Here is a 25424-nt window from a genome sequence, read left to right as displayed (position 1 = left end):
TATTGTATGTCTAGATTTGGGATGGCAGGATCTGAAATGAGAGAAGCCCATGTAATGTCAGAGAATGATGACATAGCACAAAATCATTTGCTGTTGGCACAAAATGATTCCTGTTACAAAATGCACTGGGCAGCTAATTGCATGAAGCTGCCAGTGGTTTTGGATCTGTGCTTTCTGAAGGGATGACTGTTCTGAGTCATAAGAGGAAGAAACTTGGGAAAGATCCTTGTTTTCATGGGAGACAGTTGTCTGAGGAAAGTGAAGGCTGTGGGAGGTCTTGTGCTGATCTATAAAACAACCATGTGATACTCCCAGAAACCTGACACAAAGCACTGAGGCATGTTTTGGGGGGCAAAGAACTGAAAAATTATTGATTTGACTGGAGATTTTGTTTGATCTTTCTGTCCCCGTACCAGTGAGCATTCTCTGGAAAAATGTGGTGTGTTCAGAAGTTACTGAAACATTTTGCGTCAATGAGACATTGGGGTGTAGACAAATGAAATAAAAAAGGAAAACAAACACAAGTTCAATGTCTGTGAACAGCTTATTACACATCTTTTTTTCTGTTTGGGTCTTTTACTGCTATTTCTTACTCCTTGGTGTAATTGACATCATATTATATTCACTTACCACAGTGCTGGTTTTTTACCGGTTTCCATGTTCTCATGAGTAATCATTAATTATTTTATTTGGTTTTATTTTATTGCATAACTCTGCATTGGCGTATGGAAACAGGGGCTCAAAAGAGTTTCAGCTTTAGACAAGGGCAAAGCAGAAGTGGCTGCTCTGCTGGGAAGTGGTTAAGGTGTGATTCTGTCAAAATTGCTTCCCCACGCAGTGTCATCTACACTCAGAATTATTCAAAGACATTCCCTTCATCAACTGACACAAGCACCCATGTGTTGACACCCATTTTTCCTGCCTTGCATATGATATGTCCTTTAGAAAAAACTGCAGGGGTGCAAGTTGCTGTTCAAGAAATGTCTAGGTTTTAGACAGGAGTGGTGGTTTGTGATCTCCAATTCTGTCTCTCAGTCTCTTTAATTAATAAATTCACTTCATACCTGTCTCCCTGTCACCTATGGCTGTCATAGTTATACTCAGGACTTTCCAGGTAGAAGTAGTTAAGCATTCCCTGTGTAGCGTGAGTGCAGAGTGTGTGATGGTTCTCAAAAGTGCTGGACTTTGTATACCATGCCATGCAACTGACCTGGGCACGTGCAGAGGCAACAGCCAGGATTTCTGGATGTTTGGCAGCAAAGTTTGGTCAAACCTTCTGCAAAGTTGCTCCCATCTGCTAGATGTTCAGAAATCCTAGACAATGCTTAATATCCTTAAATTCCAACTGGATAAAGTGTCTAAGCAGGAAGGAAGCCATGAGTGGGGAAGATGGACATGCACTATCCCTATTCTCAGTTGCCATTTCTCTGGATTGATTTTTTTTATTTTTTTTCAAATAATTGAGCCTGTTTTCCGTAACCCAGCTATCTCCAAGCTGTGGAAGAAATGTGCTGTTTGCCTCTATCACGTTTATTATTCCATTTGCTTTCTATCTCCTTTCCTACCTTAATTGCTTATGTATAACCAGTTGGGTACAGGACTTCTCTTCTGCTCCGTGCAATGGCAGAAAGACTGGCTCCCTGTTCTCGGTTGATTTGATATGAACTTCTGTAGTTAAAAGAACATCAAAATTATTTTTTAATAGTAGTGGTAATAATAATAATCATAATAATAACAGAAGTTTTTAGAACACTTCAACTAATGTACATATGGAGCTAAAGAGAATCCCTTATTGTTTTGTGTGGTATCTGCCCGAACCAGTATTGTTTTAGCTGAAGCCAGACCATGCATTTATGCTGCTCTTGGTCACCACTTTTTCTTTCTTTCTTTACTTTTTCCTTAATGTGTTTCCAATTATTTTTGATTTTGAGATGGAAGCAATCAAAATCACATGAGGAACCTGACAATAAAATTCTGTGTGATTTTGATTGCATTTACCTGCTCCCAGGTCAAGTTGGGGGAACAAACAAATTGTTGACCCTGAAAAGTTTATTGTAGGTATCTGTTTTCTGATCACCCACTGCTGTGATGTGTCATTGTGAAGCACGGCTTTGTGTCAGCTAGAGAAGGCAAGTGTGTTAGTTTAAGGATTTCTCAATAGGGATATCTCTAGGGTTGATTTTGAATAAAATTTACTTAATTAGTAGGGATTTCTGGACTTGCTATTTTTCTATAGTCCTTAAAGAGAAATCAGAGAAAAATTTCTTAAATGATGTATTGACAAATTTGTAGAGGAGGAGATAGAAAGTATTCATACTGTGATGTAAATGAGATTCAGTCTTTTATAAAACCAGTCTTTTACAAAAGTAGTGATGGCATAAGTACCATTAACTAATCATAAAATCCACCAGTTAGGGAGGGAAAGATAAAAATGTCTGAAAAAGAAATAGAAGAAAGTCTATCTGTTTCCAAAGAGAAAAACAGCTAATCAGCATATCTGAAATAGCTGAACAAAGATATGTTCAGAGATTGAGTCCATGTAAGTCAGGGTAGAAGCAGTCAGCATAATTCTTATTTTTCTTGTCCCATGATGGTTAATCATGAATCTCTCAGATTTCAGTAAAGTCTCATTAGATTCTTCAATTCTGCTTTTAATTTGAAAAATACCATCACCTTTTCCAGGCTCATCTCCCTTGCTCCTCTGGGCCAGTGCATAAGTCTTTGCTGTAGTCAATTCCACTGGCAATAAAACTCATCATGTAGCACTGTGCTTTCTTATTTAAATAAATATTCTTAGTAGTGTATGAAACATGAATGCAACTTACCATTATGATGTTTTAAATTTGCTTTTTTGGGGAATTGTGCATTTGACTCCTTTCACAGTCACAACAGGTTTCAAGGTTAAAGAAGATGTAGTAACTGGAACACTGTGAGCAGTTGGCTTTCTTTTCCTTGTGCTGCAATAGCCTATAGTAGCTTGGGAGGGATGAAGTGGGGAAAACCTTTTTGCCGTTTTTTTTTTTTCTTCCAGAAATATGACCCTAAATGGAAAAATGTTACATTTCCTTTTCCTAACTGACCCAAAATGTAGGATTGAATACTTACCGTCAGATATGCATTTGGCTAATTAGTAATATATTTGCCTTCTCCCATCATAACCAAGGCTTCAACTTTACTCCAGCACTTTGCCTTCATATGGCTGATGAAATACACGCAAAGGTCAGGGGAAGGATTCAGTGCTATACATAACCATAAGAGCATGTAAAATAGCAAAATATGCATTTAACTGTCTATAAATCCGTCCCTGAGAGTTTGACCTAAATTACACCAAATGACACCAAATCACACTTTTTGGTATAATTCTGTTTTTCCCCTGTAGAAAAAGAAAATAGTCATTAATAGACAGCAGGCATGATGCATTCAGAATCTTTGCAGAAGGCCACATGTGGAGAAGGTTTATAATCAAAACACATCATTACTCATTGCAGGTTTGCTCAGTCCACACTCACTCTAGCACCTAGACTCCAAAGCTGAAAATTTCTGCTTTTGACATGTTACTTGGCTCTGTTCACTCATGGATACAGTATGACGTTTGGAAACCTACTGGGCAAAACCAGACACATTCTTTTTTTTACGTGGAACATCTGGACTCCCTAGAATCTAAGTGCATGCTGAACAGAAAATTATATTGCTGTGAATCATATACAACTCAACCCATTCATGAAGGAGATAAACCAGTCTGTCTGACAGGGAACAGCAAGAGCTGGCCACTTCCTAAGGGAAAGCGAGCCAGCAGCCAAGGAGAAGCCAGGCACAGTCCCACAGGCTCCCGACAGTGCCGTGTGTTCTAACAGGGTCTAGTGATGGTCCCAGACATGGCAGGCAATGAACCAGGTTCAGGATCCAACCAGAGGGTACAGTCAGGAGCAAAATTAGTCAAGGCCAGGTTGTCCTTCCCTAGGTGCCTAGTTCAGTTTTTACTGTTCAGTCTGTAAGACATTACTGCTATATTACTGGAAGTTACTGACTCTCTAGCAGGTGCCTGCCTAAGCTGTCAGAGTTCATTGTTTAGTGTCTGGTGACAAACCTGCCTACATTATGGTTTTTAAGCCAAAAGTCATCCCATTTCATAGTTCAGCATCACATATGAATACACATCTCTCTGTTCTTCCCTTATGTACAGGAAACAACCCTTGAAAGAGGAGAGGTGTTGATATGTTGGGGTAGTGCTTGATGAAGGAGACACTGCTACTCCTACTGCTGTCAGAGAATGTGTGTCAAAGCTCTGTGCACAAGTAGGAGCCCAAAAATCACTGCATTCCACTGACCGGTTACCCCTGAGTTGACTAGTCCCATATAAGGGCCTTGAATTCCTGCTTAAATACGTCAAATTTATTCTTCTAGGAAACTTGACAGTTAGGGTATTGGTTGGGAATTCAGTAATGTTTGTTGACTCACCAGTTATCAACCTGGCCTCTGGGCTAGCCTTCCCACATTAAGGACATATTTTAGGGAGATTCTAGAGGTGATCTAAGGCTCGCCTTCTTAAAAGAAGTTTTAGGAATATGCACCGCTCTGCGTGAGAGTGTGAAAACCTGAAAATTTTCCATTTAAAAAAAATCTTAATCCTTTTCTAGGCTTTCTGGTGATGAAGATAGCTTTATTGTCTGTAAATCAGTACGTTGCTGTAAACCTGCAGCCAGACAGAACAAAGCAATCCTTGTCTTCTGAAAATACAGTGGCTAAAACTGGTATGAATTCCAAGTCAGCTTTGAATGTCTTTGTTGCTTATATAGAGACCTTTGTAATTCATGTGCAGAATGAGGTGAAATTGAAAAATAAATTATTTTATCTTTCTTTCTGAATTTTCCTTGCTTTTCTGCACCTTTTCAAAATACTATAGTAAATGTTAACCTATGGAATATATCATTTATTATAAATACAACAACTGAGCTGACTAAAATACCAATGAAAAGTCATACTGTATGCCAATGTGTAACATATACAAGAATTTTTCATTTGAAGATGACAACAATCTGCACATGTAGCTCAAAGAAAATGGAGAAGCAAAGACTGATAAATTAAATACTTCTGTTCATGGTTACTTGGCTTTTGGTGACAGAATATTGAGCTTATTTCATCTGGCTCTGTGCTCTCTCAACTCATGATGAATCCGTTAGAAGGGTAATTTTCCTCTAGCTGCACAGTACAGTCAAATTGTAACTGTGTGGCTTGAAAGGTTGCCATTCTTTCCATGTGCCCCATAATACACAAGCAAGCCTGTAGTTATGCTGCATGAATTATTTACATTGGTTTTGCAAAGCTTAAACTATTAGTGTAATGCACACTATTTTGTAAAACTTTTGTAAAAACACCCTCCACAAATGGTAGTACCTGGTATCTCGTATTTGAAATCTAACTCATTTATATCACAACAAATTAAGAATTTTTCTGTTCTGGGAACACCCTGGAATGAAAGTTCAATATACATCAGCTTGATTCTTTTGTCTGTATAAATTCTCGTGTTCCTTTATAAAAGAATAACTCAGTAATTCACATCTGCAGGGAGGCAAATATAAAAATTTCAAACCAAACTTATGCGAAAAGTCAGGGCACTGGAAGAAAAATTATGATAGAATATTGGAAATATAGATTAAAGAACTATGGTAAATATTATTGAATTTTGCTTATTTCATGGTATCACTTAAACAGCCAAATTCAACTGGAGTCCTAGCGTATCTCTGCAGATACACTACATACACATACACAGGCCAGACTAGAGTTGGGCTGTTCTCTGATGACCTTCCTAGCTAAAACAACAGAGGAAGTAGTCATTGTTACCCTACTTGACATTCGGGTGGAGTACTGAAGCTCAGTGAGATTTATCGGTTTGTGCAAGGTCACACTGAAATAAATGCTGGGATTCGAAATTGAACTGCTGTCTTCCAGAAGTTCAATTCCCATCCAGTACCTTAGACATGAACATGTCCTTATTAGAGATGAACAGAGAAAGTTAAGATTTGCAATAAGTGCAAATATAGAATCAAGGAATCATTAGGGTAGGCAGGGACCTTAAAGATATCACCAATATCCAAGTGACTGCTGTTGGATTAAGACCATCAGTTAATGAAAACATAGTGCCAACATTAAGTTCTCAGTGCCTTGACACAAAAGCTAGTTTGTTTTCCTGTTGGGATATGGTAGTGGCCAGAAGTGTGACAAAGATTTGTCTGCTTGGGATATTGTTACATGCTCATAGGTTTAATGGAACACTTTATGTTGGATTTGTTCAGATCTCTAATGCCAGCAACTGCAGTTAAGTGGAGCTCTATTGAAAGCACATGCAGAGTAAGCACTTTTTCCACAACCTAAACAAATTTAGCTATTTTTGAGTGCACGTGTGTGTTGCTCTTACCAAGATCACAGCAATTTTAGTTTTGAGAGAAAGCATTAGAAAGAAGAGGCAAACCCACGAAATTTCTCTTGAACTCAGCATGTCTATAAATATTTGTTCTGAACCGTTGAACTAGAAATTCATAGCCACATCAATTTATACTTAGTATTTCAGTTAGTGCTTTGAGGGTTTTTTCTTTTAAACAGTTGTTGCTGAGCCTTTGATTTTTATTTTAAACATAGCAGTTGGTATATTGCACTATAAGACTTATCTTTGCTAAGCTGTTATTTAAAAGTATATGTGTGAAGCCTTGAAAGCTTATAGATTTTACAGATTATTACAGGATAAAAACGTCACTGACAGTTGCTAATGGGCAGATGATGTTTTGCAATAGGATTATGTATGGAAGTCTTAATTATTTAATGCATAGCAGTAAGTTGCACGTAGCAGAATTAAGAATGCGGTGAGGAAAGCTAGATGTTTAGGCTGTCTAATGTATTCATATCTTCACAATCCAACATTGTATTTTATACCTCTTTGTAATCACATCAGTTCTACTTTTTAATGAAACTCAAACGACATTTCACACCCAGTGTGCTTGCCAGCCCTACCAAGTAGCATCAACAACAAAGCAGTGTGCATAACTGAGGAGAATTCTTATAACCTATCCAGAACCCTGCCTCTGCCAGCAGCATTCATCACTATCAGCAGACAGTATCTAAATGAACATAAAACTGTGTAGTCAACTCAGCAACAAAATCCAGTTTTAGCATTTTCTGTGGCTGCTGCCAGACTCCTAAATTGCAGGAAATAAATCTTGTCTGACTAGAAATTGATAAAGTATGGGCATGTTCATTCAGAGCAAAGAGGTTTTGTTACCACCTTACACTCCAGACATGGATTATTGCCCTTAATCATTAATTTAATAGCTCCAAAAATATTTTCCAGCAGCTGTGTGTTTTGGGCACAGAAAGCACATTTTTTCATTATTAATTTTCTTGTTTTATTAATTTTCCACAGTAGGTCATGCATACTGTGTGTGCTTATGTAAATTTATAGAGATTTCTTACCTGTTGATGGAATGTATTGATATTGCATTCCTAAGAACAGCATCCCCAAGCTAAGAAAGTACAAAGGTCTTTTGGTCAGTGGCATACCTCCTACAAGAAGATAGGGCCACTAGTATTTGGTGACGTGCAATAAACTCATGTCCTTTTAAGACAGAAAATTCACATCAGCAAGGAAAAAAAAACACCTTTCAGTCTTCCAGAAATAATATGCAATGGAAAAGTGAGTTTTTTGCAAGTGTTATTACAGTGAGTGATGATCATTTTCTTGAGAAAGGCAGGAAAAAGGGCAGGTTGTCATCTTTAAAAAGTGTCTGCCAATTCAAACCCCAAATATTATTGTTATGAAGTGATTGTTGCTCTGAAAATAATTGATGCTGTTTAGTTTTGCTTCTTTGTGTGTGGTATCAGCAGAGTTTTTTGACCTGATGATTTCCCAGTCTCAAGCTGTGGCCCAGAGTATCTGGATTCTATGATCAGTTCTGTGAGATAAAACAGCCAAGGTTTACGGTTTTCCTTTGAAGTGGGGACATGCACACATTTTGCTAACAAGAAAGCAAAATGTTGGTGTTAATTTTATCCTGTACATTTCAGGGGGCTTCCTAGTGCTTTAGACCTGTGTTTAGACCTGTGCTTGGACTAAACGATCTTTATCCACCTTTCTGTGTTGTTACTGAATGAAGGATTCACAACTGAAAGTAAAATTCTTTGTCAAGTGTTAAAAGCCTAGCTTTTTGTGGTGGGAAGAGGAGAGACAGTTTCCCACTAATTTGTTTTTCTTGTGTTAAACTGTTTTATGTTTCAGCCTTTCTTCTAGTGCTGCCAAATAAAATTTATGCACAAAAGTAGGGGCAAACACAGTAAATCAGTCTGTCCTGTTGAAAGTGGAGATGAATGAACTGCTGTTCTGAAAGCTCTCACAACACAGTGAAACTCTGGTCTGGTTTTTCAAAATCTTGTTTTCTGTAGCAAAGATTGCTGCTGCTCTGAAAAGAACCCTGGTTCTGTCAGGAGACTCCTGGCATGTTCCTAAACTCATTGCTACTGACTTAAAGCAGCTGCTTCATTTAGTAATACTTGATAGACATCTTGAAGTAGAATCACCAAAGATGGGGAGGAAGTGAAGGATAGACCACGTTTTAGGGGCTTACCAGGGTATGTGCAACAATTAGCAAGAGCTATTTCCATTCAGCAACCATAGTTGTTTTCCTTTGAACTCATTTACATTCTTAGTGCATAATCCTAAATGACCCATAACCATGCACACAGATCAGCTATTTCCTTGCATTGTTGGCATTTTAATCTATTCAAATTATTCAGCACCTCATAAAATTTAACACTTTTTAAAAGGACTTAACATTAGTTGGTCCATGGGAAGAAAGCTTCCTCTTTGCAGTTTGCCTTCTTGTTTTTCTTTAAGGAGAGACACAGAAGCAGAGAAAATTCTCATTAAAATTGATGAGAGTTTCACCCAAGGAAGGGCTGCGAAGTTTATCTTCCCTCTTTTGTTAAGAGCTCTTGGGCTTGCCCTTGCCTTTGAAACCTTTTTTGCCCATTCTGCAGGAACTTCTGTTCTGCAGAGCTGCATGGCAGTATGGAAGTTACTGAGAGCTGACAGTCATATCTTATGTTGCTTACATTCTCCTATGGTGGTGAGTTAACATTCCCTTATTTGTAACGCTAATTTACATGCTTATTGTTTTGCTGCCAAGACTATGAACCTATTTGGTCTGGACCCTCTTTACTGTTACTCTATACTCTGCACTTTGATACCTATACACAGACACGTTAATATGATGTTGATGGGTTCAGTCATTATTCAGGGTAAGAAGAGCACCTGCCCTCCTGTGCTGCAGCTTCAGTTCAGTCTTTACATTGATTGCTACAACAGCAAATTTGTTGCCAAGGAGGAAATACGATCAGATTATTTGATCTAACATTACTAAACATGGAAGCTGATCTCCTTTTAGTGTGAGTTTGGCAAATTCTCTGAGTGTCTCCATGTCTCAGATCCACAGCTATGAAGTCAGAGTGACACTTTCCCACATGAGAGATACCTGTTTTGGAACTGAAATTGTCTTCAGTTTGTACATAACTCCGTATCCTGCACACTGTGAATCCTCCTTTGACAAAGTGTCAGAATTTCACCACTTTGCAGACACCTTGTCATCTTTGTGTGCCAGTGTGGCTCATAAAAATGTGCAACAACTACAAAGGAGTAGGAGGGAGCCAGGACAGCATCAGGGTAGCAGTGGGGGAAATAGCCTAAGCTTTCTCCTAGACTTTATCCAAGATCGATGGCATCTGACTGCTTTTGAATTGCAAACCTAGACAAACTTTTTAAAAAAAGGGAAAAAATTGACAATGACTAAGTATAAATATAGACCTAAAGATGGACAGAGATTCAATCTACTTATAATCCCATCTTAAATTCATAAGACTTGTATTCACAGGGAAAAAAAAGGCCCAGGTGAGCTATATGGGTGGTTTGCGTAAAACTCTTCTCATGCGCTTAACGGCTACAGGTCAGCTGGCTGCAATGTGGGAAAGTAAAAAGGCAGATGTTGCTGCTGGTGGAATGATTTATTAAAGCTCTATCAAAAATCCACTGCCACTCTAAGACTCTGTGAAAATGCCCTCATTAGTGTAGCAGAGGTTTAAATGTTGTCCTTAAAAGAAACTTGCTGTTTTTCATTAATTCTCCGGTGCATCACTGGTTTGGGCACCTTTCCTTTCTTGTAGCATCTTTGCCCGTGACCATGACAATGGCTGTGTTTGTGTATGCATTTTCTGTGTGCATGTTTCTTTATGCATTTTAGGATGGAAGTTTTGTCCTTGGGTACCTGAATTCCTACTTAGACAATTAGGAATTGTGAAGTCCACTAGCAGTTCACTAGTCCCCGTTACATATGTTTCTTCTAGATGATCTAAGCAGCATGAATGTAATTCTAGCACTGGTTTATGATCTGAAGTGAAAGCATGTTTCCAGCCAAATGGAGCATTACAGAGTCAATGAAGCAAGACCTAATGAGTTTTCATCAGAGTTAAAGAATTTTGTATAAGATAAACTTTTGTCTTTTTGCTACAGGATTCTAGATTGTCAGTACTGGTGTCAGAAGGAAATAAGCATGGAAGAAAGTTTTTCTTTCGCGTGATCAAATCATTCCACATTTTCTAGGATGAATGAACTTTTTGCCTAGGTCCCAAAGAAATCCTTGCACGTTGCCAGGTAGCTAAGTGAAACTCTGTGAAAGGGTCTCTCATGTGAAAATTTAGAGAATCCTTTAACTCTTTACTTACCCCTAGCTTCTGTCTCACCTGAATTCTGTAATTGTATCCTGTGATATACAGATTAGATCCAGGATCCATAATGTGAACTCAATCCATATAGGTTTATAATATTGTAGGGGTTTTAGTGGACTTTTAAAAATAAACCAAAGTGTACTGTTTTTCATTCATATCCCCATAGCTAGGTACAGCAGTCAAAATGCGCCAGAAGTGCTCAGCACTCACTATTATGTTTCAGCTCAGTGAGAACTACACAACTCTCAGCATCTTCTGAAATTGGGCCATAGGTTTTTTCCGTGGGGATACGGAAAGGTAAACTTCATATGGCACACTAACAGTTGCATTGAAATAATAAATTTAAAGGAACAGCTTTTAATAAATGGGAAGAAAGTGCTCAGTCTCTTTTTACCTTCTGGGTCTGCTTGCCCTTGCATTGAATTCTGTGACTTGCATCTTCAGGTAACTCTTCTGTGTATCTTGTCAGGGCAAATGGGACAATGACAAATCTTGCAGCCTTGCTGTGTTACTGCTGTGATATATCATCTTTCTACTTGAGACTTAAAGAATATGAGTTTTCCTTCACTAGCGATGTTAACATTAGCAATACCGAGGAGTTCAATTCAGTAAAGGTTTTCTTTTCATTGCTGCAAATGAGAATCAAGCAAAATGTGTATGCTTTGAAACTTCTACAGGTGAAGTCTTGAGAAGGAGCTCAACATAATTATGCATGGTCTGAGATTGCCTAAGAACAGAATGCAGTGATTGCCAGGGATGGGTGCCCAAGGAATGAGGTGTAGCATTTGGTGGTGCTTCGCAGATGTTTGATTCTACTTTCTACTTTATCTACTTTATTACAATTTTTATTCTTGCTGGCTTTGGTTGGGGTTTTTTGTTTGGTTTGGGTTTTTTGCAAAATAATGGTCTGTTTGAAGGCCTGTGTTGTCATTTTTCTCTCCCTGCTCCACACCATTTGGGAGAAGAAACAGATAATTGCACACACCAGTTGTGAAGACTTACGTCTTCAGAGTTGTGTTCCAGCTAAGGTTACACCCAAAGAATTATTTTATGAGCCCTGTGTGCTTGTGGAACAAGAATCCTAAAAGCCAGATGTAGTGTACCAGAGTTCAGCACTTAAACAAAAAGATACCCAAGATTTACACAAAAACCATTATTGTTTCTTCTACATACAATAGGTAATGTTTTGAAGTGAGCTGTTAGTCCTAGCATGTATTCAATTTTTGCTTTAAATAAGGCAATTGTAGATTCTAGACTGCTCCATAGAAGAGGTAGGTTATTTGCTTTGCTTGCAAGGTCATAACTAAGTCTCCAAATATTTAACATTTTCATGTTTAACCTTGTCAGGCAAGTTCTCCATTTTAGAAGCAAGCTTTTAAACTGGATAAACTATTCTTGAGATATGGTTTGTGTGTGTTTAAAGTCTCAGAAGGCGCTTAACAATGTATCATGTCCACTTTCCTTTATCAAGAACATCTGCTGTTCATTTGTTAAAGCCAACTGCAGTTTGAGCCTAACAGAAGCTTTGTTACAAGACTTACAAAAGAGCTGCTCTGGTGAGAACCATGTTTCACACCTGCACTAACTAAAAAATTAAAATTAAAATATACCAGCTATTAGGTGGGGTTGCATTTGTGATGTTCACACTGTAGTCTGCACAGTTTTGTAGTACTTTTTTCCTAAGACTGACATCAAGAGTCCACATCAATATGAACTATTACAACAAGGAGTGTTTTCTTTTCTTGTTAGAGAGCACAGCTCTGTCCACATGGACAGAGCATGTGTTGTGGTGTATCCAGTTCTTAGCATCATCTGCTAAACTGTCTCTCAAGCACTTCATTCTCCTCACAAGTCTCTTGATCAAGGTCCAGATCCAAAAAATCTCAGTTCTTGATTCAAGAAAGATAGGGGACACTGGCTAGAGCCTGATGACTATGGGAAACACCTCTTTTTTTTTTTGTAGGACCTAGGATGAGCCACATACCCAGAACAGCTCTTACTGTCTGGATTGAATCTCTTGGGGCTGCATGAGAGCCTTCAATTCTATGACCTTCAGATGAGCCCATCTTATACATAACTTGCAGTAAAGTGGATAATATTCAATTTTTGCTGATACCTAGACATTGGAAGAAGAGGTACACTATACAGTCTTCCGCATTTCAAGCGTAAGTGCTATACATTGTTTTTTCCTGTATCTTCACTTCTTTGAGTAGAATTACATTTACAAAATTTGTCATTCTACTTAATCACATTTATTCTGCTGCTTTTTTGATACAGTCTGATGGATCAATGCTCTAAGTTTTACAAAAGGTGTAAGCAGTTTACACCCTGCTAGTAATGACTATTTGGTAGGCCAGGTCCGTTCTCTTTTGGTATCAGGGTTTTATGTACAGGCAGCAGAATAAAGGTTAGAGTCTGTCAAGTATTCTGAATGGTTTTCCACATCTCCCTTGATGTCTCCTCCTGGTGTGACTTCTAATGATCTGCCCAAAGCATTTGAAGCTCAATGGTAACATCTGGCAACTATAACTGAGGCTATTCTCTTTTTATCCCTTTGCAACTTCTGATCTCTGTGGCCTTTTCTGAGATGGAGTTCCCAGAAATTACTGGCTTCTGGTTGAAGGTGGGCATGGAACAGAGGGTAGGCTACAAACCATCTCAAAAAGTTACCTCACTCTCTGGCATTCCTTTAATTGTAAGATAGGCAGGCAGACAAATAAGCAAAACCAACCCACTGGACAATTTCTCTTAAAAGTCTGTTGCTTGTCCCATCCTCTGTGGATGTGGGAAACAGTTTATTCTCTTCTGCTTTGCAGCTACCTTTCTGCATTAGAATTCATTTCTCATTACTGCCATTCTTTTTGTAAGACTTGTTACCCAGGTCACACAAACTTTGTTTTCATGTTGTTTTAATGCTTTCAGACACTACAGTCTACTATAAATGTGCTAGCCACACTAATAACCAGCAAAATTTTTAACAAATTATTTCTCTGTCTTGCAATGAATGAGTTGCAGGCTAAGAGCATCACTTTTAATAGACTCAAGGGCTGCATATCCCTAAAAGTCTCAAGACAAGTGGAAAAGTCTATTTTTGTATAACCCTTTATCAGTGCACATGTTAATTAAAATGAAAAAAAACTTCCATACATTTTCTGTACAAAGTCTATTCTGTATTTTTCCATCTCAGATATGAATGGGCAGTTATGATATGAAGTTCTTCTCAGTGAGAAACAGGTGTCAAAAAGGAGTGTCACTTAGCTGCAGGGGCAGAAAACATGGTTATTTTAGGATGTTAAATGCTATGTACTATACCCTGTTATTCTTTAACAGCCCACAAAGGGGACAACCTTCCTCAAAAAGCAGCAACGTATGCAAATTGGGTTGAAAGCTACATTTTAAATAGCATGTGAAGTCTAAAAAGTTGAATGGAGAATATGTCTGTCTTTCAAAGGTAAACTCAAAATCATTTTTCTTTAGATGGATTGAACCACCCAAATGCAACTGATTCTTTCATTCAGTGATTGAATACCTTACATATACAGGTCTTCATTCTGGATTTTGTGAAATTAAAGGCAAAGGTAGTCTACAGAAATGGCAGCACAACTGAATGTTACGTGCTGGCAGAATCTGGATGTTTTAAAATTCTGACTTAATGGGAGAAGGATTGTCTCTTGAGATGAATTTTAGTCATTAGTGGAATTCATTTTGAACCATATGAAATCATCTCTATTAGGGGAGTTATTTTGGATAGCAACTTCATAACAGTTGCATCATTGCCAGCCTTAGCACAACTTTTGATGTGCCTGTCTATATATGATGAAATTTCGGGGAATTTTGCAAACAAAGAAATCTTTCTGATAGCTATTTTCTTCCTGATCTTATTGCTTGTGTGTTGATGCGACCTTGAGCAGCAACATGGGACATTTATATAGTCCTTAACATCAAGCACTGAACACCTCAGCCAGTATAATGAATGTAATGCTAGAATATGTCAAGTAATGTTTGCCATCATTAGTCTTAAGGTGTTCCTGTCAAAGTGAGCAACACTGAGTAATAGTACACACCCATCAGTGTTTCACAGTTACTTACACTTTGGTTTATTGTCACTTATGGCTGGCTCTTTTTGGGTGCTGTGAGTTTGTGTTCATTGTTAACCTCACTGGAGCCAGCATCAGTTGTTACAAAGCAGGACACGGCATTGAAATTAGAAGCATGAGCCAAAAGACCGCATCTTTTTGCCCTAAACTGCTACTGCAACTGTGACGCATTTAAGTAGGCGAAACTACAGTTTTTTGGATTGGTACATAAAGAGCTCTTTTATGGAGCATAGCTATAGGACAAGTTTTATAAAATCTTTCTTGTGCTTTCGAACAAGAAAAGGGGTCACTGAATATATTTGGCATTGGTGGTCACTGAATGCCTTTAGGTTTGTGACAATGGGGACTAGCTTGTAGTAGCACATATTTTAATAATATTATCCTTTAGCGTACAACTTCAATCTATTTGTTGTGGTTTTTTCTCCTTATTTATTTCCTTTGGGAACCTAGCGCCATCCCTTTTCAGTAGTCTTCTCCCAGACCTAGATGCAGAACTGAATCTTAACTCTGGAAGTTTCACAGGCAACAGATTCTCTCTCAGCTCTTTCCACTTGCTGTGCTTATGCATGGAGTGGAAGGCCTGTTTTACCTTAGGAGAATTTTCCAAGAAGACTCTAAGCAGTTTATGGGTCCAGACAAAAACTCAAAACTCTTGTTAGTGCTAATACAATGGTTATTTGCTGCTTGCTGTCAATTTAACACTTGCTAGTGTTGTAGAGAAGATAAAGAAAAGCTGTAGCCTCACCGGGACTGGCAATACTCACAAGGGCCAAGCTGTAAATAAAGGTTACAGCCTTCTGCTGCTGGGCATTAAATAAGCAGATAAATTTTTCTTTGCTGTGGATTTATTCAAGGCAGATGTTTTTAGTGAGCTCTGGAAAGGTCAGGGAGGAATATAAAAGCTGCTGCAGTTCTGGAATTGATCCATTAGGATCAAAACCTAGTAACCAGCGATTCGTTTAAGGGTCCCTGACATTTTTATGGCAAGACCATGTATTTCAGAGAGGGCTGGCTCAGTTTGAAATACATTCCAAACCTAAACCTGAAATAAATCCTTGCAACAGAGAAATTCTGTAAACTTCTGCTTTCCCATCATTTAATTTTTGACAAAAAATGAAAGAAAAAAAATACAGAGATCGTGAAGGGAATGACTCAACCTTTTGAAAAGAAATGGCATGCTGATCACCTGTGTTTGTAATTTTCTGTGTGGCATTTTCTCGGTGTAGATGTGTGGATGAACAAAACAACACAGACACAGCAAGCATAAAATAAACACACATGGAAGAAATGGAAAAATACTTTATGTAGGCTCAGTCATGTGATTCTGGAAATGCATGTATAATGGTCTATCAGAGCTTGAGGGTTCAGGTAAAAATGGCCTTATGTGGTCCAAGAGGGACTTAAGAATATGATAAAATAAAAAGAAAAATGGAAGGAAAGTGTTTCCTGTTGCTTCAACCCCAATTGTTCCCTGGGATAAGTGATGGAATGTTTATGCTTGGGAGCTTTGAAGCTGGGTTGAACATAGAAGTAAACACCAGAAGGAATGATTGTGAACTGGAAAAAATAATAAATATATTAGGTGACATGTAATTGATGACTTGTATTCACAGGCCAGAATCTCATAGAATCATAGAATCATTAAGGTTGCAAAAGACCTCAAGGATCATCAAGTCCAATCCAACACCACCTAACTCACTAAACCATGTCCCTAAGCACCACATCTACACGTTTCTTGAACACCTCCAGGGATGGTGACTCAACCACCTCCCTGGGTAGCCTGTTCCAATGTCTGACCACTCTCAGCAGCTGTAAACAGATGTGGCTAGACTAATGTTAGTAAAGAGGTTGTGATGTAATGCACTGAAAAGGTGACTCTTTCTTCACACCAGTATAAGTGCTACTCTGTCATTTTACTGCATTGTATTACTTGAAATAGCAGTTTCAAAGCCATTTTGCCTCAAATATTTTAAATTCAAGGAAATCTTAATATCCAGTGAAGCAAAAATGAGAGGTAGAAACTCCATTCTAATATACACTCTGGTTTTGGATAAGTCACTAAATCTCTCTGTTGGTCTCTTAATCTAAAATGAAAAGAGGCAGGAGGGCATTGGCAAGTCAGTAGTAAGAAACAGTTCTTTGGTATAAGTCACTTCGTGTAGCAGTGAGCACATTATCAACTAACAAGAGCTACACTACTATAAAAACTTATATCGGTGCTTCACAACTCCATTTTTCTGGACATGAGATGTGCTGAGAAGGATACTGCTGGGAGCCTGCCCTCTGAGTAAGCACTAAACCAATATGCTGGAGTAGTGTTAGGGGGCAAGGTTGAGTGGGAGCTGCTGTTTTGCAGAAAGCACATTAAAGAAAAAGCATGTATTCTTCACAGAACATGGCTCTTACAAGGTAAAGATAGACTCAGAAAGAACATGAGAAGTTTGTACCAGAAGTGGAAAGTTTCTCCAGCTTATTCAGCGTATTCATGCTCTTGGCAAACATTAATGTTCTCTCTATATATATTAAGTAGTGCCAGAAAGAAGGAGTTGCCACATCACTGGCAAAATTAATTTGTCTGAACTGATACCCAAGGAATTAAAGAGAAGAATTTCCGACAGCCATAGGTTAAGCTCCATCAGATGAGAAACCCAGCTGACGTGAGGTGGGGCTGCACTGAAAATGAAAGGTTTTGAAAGAAGAAAACCTAAGAATGGGTAAGGTTGGTTGGCTAAAGATTGTAATTTGGAAAGCAAGTGCTGTGGAGTCAGAAGAAAGCAGAGCTGAAATATAGATTGGAAACTGAGAGGAGAATGCTGGGAGGAATTTGCGCAAGCCACAACCAAGCCTTCTTCAAATCAAGACAGACCATCAATATTTTTGCCCACCTGGAGGTTGAAGAGACTTCCTGTTCAGTTGCCAAGATTTGAGAACGTCGTTCAAAATGCAACATTGCTCCTTTCCCAGTGAGCAAACACACCCGCAACTATTTTTCATCTCAGCTCATCTTGATCCACTCAGTTACTTCAGGACATGTAGGCAAAAGATCAGAGAGTCAGAAGATGTAGGGCTACATATCAGAGTGGGGGAATAGGAAAGGAGGGGGAAATACGGTAATCAAGAGTTGTTATGGTGACTGGGGAAGTGTGCTAACAGTTAACACGTACTAAAGTGACCTTCAAAGAGGATGGCATCTCTCATAAAATGGAGGAAGAACCTTTGCCTGAGGAGTTAGTTCTTTGGTGGAAATGTGAATGTCTGTTTTTTCCATCTTTTTTATGAAAGACACAGATCCTCAGCAGGTTTCAACAGCTCAGCTGAAATCAATAACTCCGTGCTTAGTTATACCGACTGAAAATCTGCCTGCAAATCTGAGAGTATCATTAATGCCACAGCAGGCCAGCATATATTAATATGGCTGTTATTTAATCAGACAGGATTGTTTCATTTTGTTGAAAACTCTTCTTCAGGCTAGCAGTAAACCACAAAACTCTTTAAGTTGAGCAACGTGTTTGTGTGAATATGTCTAGGTCTTTATAGTCCCCCTCCCACCATAACATGAGAATGACCCTTAATAACACTTTCTCAAATTGCAACCCCTTATCTTCTGCTTTTAAAGATCAAGACAAAATTTGGTACGTGTCAGCATTTCTTTCCTGTATATTGTCAGGAGCTACTATATCTCAGCACATTTGAAAACTAGATGGCTCTGTACAGATTTACAATATAAGCCTAATCCTTGGCAACCATGCTAGAAATTTTTGGTCTAGATACCTTCCAGTCTTGCATACTTACAGGTATAGTAGCACTATTGCCCTTGCATCTCTGAACACTGGGGACCCAGGTGTCAGGATTCTTTGTTGGCACTGTCACTATGCTTCTAAAGGTAAACCATTCTAGTGGGAAACTTTTCTGTGTAGGGATCTATCTGTCTGACTAGTCTTATGATTTTAACAGTTTGACTTATCCATGAGTTTTTTCATTTCATTATGTTCTGCCATTTGGCTTGCGAAGAGTATGTGTTTAACAGCTCCTGTGTCAAGAACTATGTCCAAATTTCTTCCTAATACCATCATCTGTTATGTTTGTCTTCTTTCTCCACTCTTTCTAACATCTTTTCAGGTCAGAGGCTACCCCGAGCCTCGGATCACATGGTACAGAAATGGGCATCCTGTCCCAGAGGGAGACCGTTATGTCGTGGACCACAGCATTCGGGGGATATTCAGCTTGGTAATCAAAGGCGTACAGGAAGGTGATGATGGTAAATATACCTGTGAGGCTGCAAATGATGGTGGGGTTCGTCAAGTGACCGTGGAACTGACAGTGGAAGGTAAGACGATACTTATACTGTTGCGATGGTTATATAGAGTTTAATTAAATGAACAAGCTGTGTTAAACTGTCTGGTTAAAATCACAACTGTACGCACATACTTTCTCACTGCTGCAAGAGTAAGATTGATTAATTGCATTTCACAGTTTAAGACATTTTGCAGGGAACTACATGTCTACAGCTAGATAAAGGGTGCATTCAGTTTCAGATGCCCAGGTAACAAAAGACCTAGTGTTAAAGACATTGCTATAAACTTCGTAATTTTCATGGAAGCCACCACTCAGGACAGATACAAAGGCGTGGAAAGTTAGCATTTTCTCTCAGGCAGTAATGCTTCATTGCTTCACAGATAGGCACGCTGAGGCAATGGGTTCCTGGAGTTCTCCATGCATTCTTCCATTTGCTGAACGCCTGGTTGTAATTGCATGCTTAATGTCACACAGGAAACAGCCAAGATCAAACTCAGGAATTTTTAAGAGAACATCTGCATATTAGATAGTTGCAAACTGCCAAATTTAAAATGTAAAGAGTGACACAAAGCCAGAGAAAGATGGAAATCAATTGTACTGATTCTCTCTTTCCTATTTTTTCATGTCAGAGCTCTGTTGAATACCAAAGCTCCTCAGGTCACAACTTTGTGCTGAATTCTTGAAGCAAAACAAAACTCTGCAGCAGTCCTGAAACAATCAGCATTTGTATTTGTTCAGAGTCAAAATCTCTAACAGATATCCTCAGAGTACATACTGAAATATGCATCGATCTGGCATGTTTGTTACTGCCTCCTGTCCTAAAAATTATGGAAAATCTCTTTTTTTTTTTTTTTCTCCTAGATTTAAGTTGTGACAACTTTTATGAGTGACAACTTGCACGGAGGTGGAGGTTTTTTAAAAGCTGGTTTTATATCAGGTTTTTTTGACCTAGGCTTAGCTGCAGATTAAAAGCAATTTCATGGCAGTACCCAATGACTGAATTTCTCAGAGTTTAAGAATTACACAGTCTTTATTCTAAAAATCCCTCTATGCCTCAAGATAGCAAAGCACAGGGTTTTTTTTCTGTTCTCAGCAAAGGTGGGGCTGACTGATACTTGAAAAACTGAGAGACTGAAACACAATGTAGTCTTTCTGTCCTGCATGGCTATCCTACCTGACAGTAATGTATATTCTTATAAGGCTCGAGAACAACTGTTTTTTTCACAGCAGTCAGAGCTGTTTGCTTCATGCTGCCACCCTGGATCTACTCCAGGTCACTATTTTTTAATGGGCCAAAGCTACCAGGAATGCTGTGTGCAGTAGATGGCGCTGAGCTTACACGACTTCGTACACATCTCCGTATTGCTAACACGAGCTAACGTGATGAACTATTGTCCTTCAAAAAGAATAAGTTTACAGAAAATCTAGTCTGGGCTGGCACAGGACTAATAAACAAACCCAGTAAAGTAAGACCTTTTTCAGAGTCCAAAAACCTTTTTTTTTTTTTTTTTTTTTTTGCTATCTTAATTCGAATTAGTGCTGCACTGTAGAAATTAGACACAGTGTTTCATTCACTTGTTTAAAAATATTTTTGCATTACTAATCTGCAGTGTTGTTACTACTGAGGTCAGGGGTTAGACGGTAACTGCTAAAACTTGGTTTTGAAATTGGAGAGCCTAACTACAGATGACATAACCTTATACCACAGGTGTTGCATTCCTCCTTTTTGTTTGAAAGCTGGATAAATGCATATTTTACATAGTCTTTAGTATCTGTAATTCCCAATGGTCTTGACAAAATTTCTGACTTCCTGTCTTCCTGTCCTATGCATACAGGAAACTCCTTGAAGAAATACAGCCTACCATCCAGTGCCAAAACCCCTGGGTAAGAAGTCTAAATGTGTTTTGGTAGGAAAACAAGTAAAATTACTCTTTCTAAAGAATAACCACATCTCCCCATTTTAAGTGCCTCCTGCATTTTGTCTTTTGCTCTGATTCACTTTGAGGGCCAGTCATAAAGGGTTGGATTCTTGTTAAGTTCTCAATAATTCCTCACTGGATACGTATCCCCAAAGCTCCTCACCTGTGCATGAATCAGAAGTAATGGAGGAAAGCAAAGCCTGGTGGTTAATGACTTGGTTCTGCATAGCATTGCATTGGAACAGAGTAACTGCTTGGCATGATTTCTCATACTTGTGAGACGGGGATAGCAAGAATGGCTGGGCTCTCAGAGGCAAGGCAGTACCAGCTACAGCAACATCTGAAAACAAACAGTTCGATATTTGTGAACTCAAATGCTCTAAGTCCAAATCCCCATTTATTGCAAGTGGAATGGCTACTCTGAGAGCTGCTGTGTTAGTAAAATTGTTGAAGCTGTCAGGAAGATATAAGTGGCTTGATACAGCTACTGCTCCCTCAAACTGACAGGAATTAATCTGTCTGAAAAGAGTACATTCTGCTGGTATCTGCAATATTACACCCTCTTGTCTCTGCTCTCTGATATTCAGAAATCTTTCTCCACATCTTCCATGACCTGACAGTCTCCTTACAAAGCCAGAGCAAATACTGCTTTAAAGACATTAGTAAGAAATAAAAGTAACTGAAATCAGCATTCTCTCAGAGTTACTTTAAGTATTTCCAGGCAACACAGTGGGTAAACTGTAGTGCAGAAGAAAGAATTGTTCAGGTTTGGAGTAACTGTTAGCAAGAATGGTTTGGAGTAACTGTTAGCAAGAATGGGTTGATGGGGTGATCTGCGTCAGCACATGGAAGAGCCTTCTTGCTGTCATGTACTTTCTGAACTTCAGTAAGCATTTACAATTGAGTGAATGCCACTCTTTTAAAAGCCCCAGACCTAATTCTTCCAACAGCTGAATTCATTTCTTCATAAGTTATCTTGAATTTAAGCAGAATTATTTCTGATTTATCTCCCTGGGAATGAGTTGCCCTGGATGTAGACAAAAATACATGTTTCTGATTATGTTACTGATCAGAATACAGATAGTTAAAACTTAAGTTTTTAATTTCATCATTGATATGAATATTGTTTATGTATGTTTTGAATTTTAAAATCGACTGAGATTACAACTGTGAAAATAGTAAGTGAAAGCGAGTAATCAGGAAGGCTTTTACATGATAATGTCTGTATCACAGATGTGCTACAGAAAAACACACATGCTACATAATCAAAGCAAGAAAGGACAGTCAAGGTTGCTGTTAGGTTTTGTTGTACATTCAGACTTCCCAAAGCACTATCCTAATCCATTGTGTTGCGTGGACTTAGAGTCGTTGTCCTCATTTTTCATTCTCATTTGTTTTACTCCTATTCAGTATTAATAATTTTATGATATGGAAAGCTTATGCCTTATGTAAACAGGAAGGAAGGAAATAAAATATATACTTTTCAGATTCTGTATATCTAGGAAACAGCCATGAAGCTGCAGGCTATCTAGTGGTTGTTTTTCTTTTCATGCATTAATAAATGTGTATGGATATATAAATGTAGAAATAATACCACCTAAAGACGATCACTAAAAGACTTCTTTAATACAAATTTATGCTCTTCTTTAGTGGTAGCATAAGGACAATGACATTAAAAAAATATCAGGTATTTAATTATATGATGAAGTGTTTTTCATTTTAGCATATTACAGTCACCCTTCTCTCCCAAGACTTTTTCCTGGTCCTCCTGTCCATGTAAATCCTTTCATTATAGTATCGTCTCTCAGAAACTTCAAGCTGCCTGTATGGCAACCAGCATGTCTTGGCAGCATCTTGGATTAAGGCGATGCAGTCTCTGTTAGTATCTGACACCTGGTAGAAATGGTGAGGTATTGATACATCTTACTCACACATGGTAAAAGGCCATCTGGAAAAGAAGGCCTTGAAAATGGTTCCGTTTGCTTGAAATAAAAGGTTAAAAAAAAAAAAATCACCATCTGCTTATGTGTGTCTTTCTTGTACCAGGACTTCAGAGCAAAGACTGTGAGTGTTCCCTTTGACATTAACAGACCTGAAGTTGCACCTTTTTTTTTTTTTTTTCTTGCTATAGTACCGCTTGATGTTTTATGTTTTACAGCTGTCTAACTGAGGATTTTGGACGGCAATCACTGATGTCACTCTAGTTTCATTCCACATGTGGTTTCCCAGCTGTGCCACCCCTATAAGTAGAGCTGGGCGTTTATACTTAATAGACATTCACCCAGGATGAGTGTACTTTGGTTTTGTGCCCTTTTCACGTTTGCTTTGCAAACATTGTAGTGAATGAGATTCCAAACAGAAGCTTTCCCCAAAGCAAAATTCTTTACCAGGACATGTCAGAAATGTCAAATGTCAGCAAAAACAGGTTGCTGATTCATAAATCAGAAATTGCTGTGTCATTGCACTCAATGCCTAAACAAATTACATGATAAAGAACTGTGAGCAGTGAACAGGTATGCACAAATAATCTATTAGGAGGCAACTAAGAAACACAAAATGGGAAAAACTAAATGCATGCAGTGTTTCCTATCTTTGGTTTGCCCAGCTCTGGTTAAAACCAGCTGAAGTTGTCCCCAGATCTGTTATGCGAGTTATGTGTATGTTGGATGTGGGTGTGTAGCATCATACTATTCAGTTGCACGAGGAGTCAAGAGCAGTCAACACCAGCATTTCCATTTCTTCCATTGGCCAAAAAAAATATTGTGTAACTACAGTCTTGGTTACCACCAATTATATACCCTTGTTGGCAGGAAATGCTTTCTGAAGTGTGCTCTAACCACAACAGCTTCCAGTTCTTGTATAAAACCAGGATGTCAATTGCCTTTCCAGGGGAAGACTTACTGTTCCATCTGTGGAGCATAGGCCAAGCATCTGGGGAGAGAGTCCACCCAAGTTTGCTACAAAACCCAATAGAGTCGTTGTGCGTGAAGGCCAAACAGGCAGATTCTCATGTAAAATAACAGGACGACCTCAGCCTCAAGTAACTTGGTTTAAGGTATGATTTCCCAAAAATTCTTGTTTTCTTTCTCTTTTGGAATTTTGTAACTTGGAAGGATGAAATGCACTTGCCACTGCAAAGTATCACAGTGAGAATTTACATACAAGTTCTTCCTCATTTTTCTGCTGAATAAGCTCACAAAATATAATAGCATTCCTTCTCAGTATAAACTTCTCCCTTATCTGTCTCATTGTTGAAAATATTAGTAAAAAAAAAAAAAAAACAAAAAAAACCTGAAAGCACCGAACAAGATCCAGGTTCCATTATAAAAATAGCCAGTACAGGACATACTTGGCCAAAGACCTTACTAACTATATAAGAGAAATAGACAAAGGATGGGAAACGTGAATATTATCATCATCTCTGTTTTATAGAGAAGGTCTGCAGGGATTTAATGCTTTGATTGTGGTTACAGAGGAGTCTCTGACAGCTGTGAAAATTAAAGCTGTAATTCCCAAGTTCCATGTCATCATAAACTGCCTTTTCTGTATCATTCACATTGGGTTTTACCTGTATATTAGGATGAAGATTATGTTTGCAAAGAAATTAAATTGAATTGAAAATAATATTATTTGTTTAGGAATTAACAGATATGATTGAGTTTTGGTGTGCATAGTTGTTTTTCGCAAATTAAATAAAGAAATCCAAGGCAGATGATCAACATTTCAACTGTTTCAGTCTGCCTTCTTCTGAAGCAGTAGTAGCAGAAAAGTGTCTGACATAAAATAAAGGAAACTTGAGCTGTCAACTTCAGATCTGCATTAAAGTTGGGAATTGTGGGCATTTGTCATTTACAAAAAAAAAGCAGCTTTAGAAATGAGCAATATTTAAAATTCATTAGACTATTAAAAAAGCATTGAAGATTTAAGTCCAATTGCCCCCTTTGGGTATATAAAAGATCTCCAACCACTTTTTTTTTTTTTTTTTTTTTTGTAAGGAAAGAGCTTTCAGGTGATAATTAAATATTATAGTAATTAGGCCAATTTTAGTGAAAATTAACATTTTAGAGAATTACAATTAGTTTCTTTAGTCTGGAAGAGCAAACATATGACTGCTCTGTTGGCATCCTTCTCCCTTCAGCCTTCAACAGACAGTTGCTTTATGTATAGTAAAGAAAAAAGCTTTTCTCAGAGAGCTTTTATTTTCTTCTAGTGTCTCCAGGTTTTCAGGGGGAAGGGGGAGAAACTGCAAAAAGCCCAGAAAACTGGGATATGCTTCCAAGTCATTGTCTGCTTTATTCCAGACTTATCCTTGTTGTCTGTAATACAAGCAGCCTCTTGCTGTGAAAGC

The 25424-nt window shown here is 38.3% G+C and overlaps 1 protein-coding gene across 3 annotated transcripts in view; it reads left to right on the top strand.

Annotated features, from left to right (window-relative positions):
• MYLK (myosin light chain kinase) overlaps positions 1-25424 on the top strand; it is a 152582-nt gene that overhangs the window by 6862 nt on the left and 120296 nt on the right. For all 3 annotated transcript variants that reach the window (XM_010074025.1, XM_010074026.1, XM_010074027.1), the window contains exons 2-4: positions 18981-19188; positions 20993-21041; positions 23966-24131. In XM_010074025.1, the coding sequence (XP_010072327.1) occupies positions 18981-19188; positions 20993-21041; positions 23966-24131 (423 nt within the window). The remainder of the gene's footprint in view (positions 1-18980; positions 19189-20992; positions 21042-23965; positions 24132-25424) is intronic.

Source organism: Pterocles gutturalis, unplaced genomic scaffold, assembly GCF_000699245.1.
Source record: "Pterocles gutturalis isolate BGI_N339 unplaced genomic scaffold, ASM69924v1 scaffold1322, whole genome shotgun sequence".
Taxonomy (NCBI): Eukaryota; Metazoa; Chordata; class Aves; order Pterocliformes; family Pteroclidae; genus Pterocles; species Pterocles gutturalis.
Note: the sequence above shows the minus strand (reverse complement) of the source record. Positions and strands in the feature narration are given on the sequence as shown.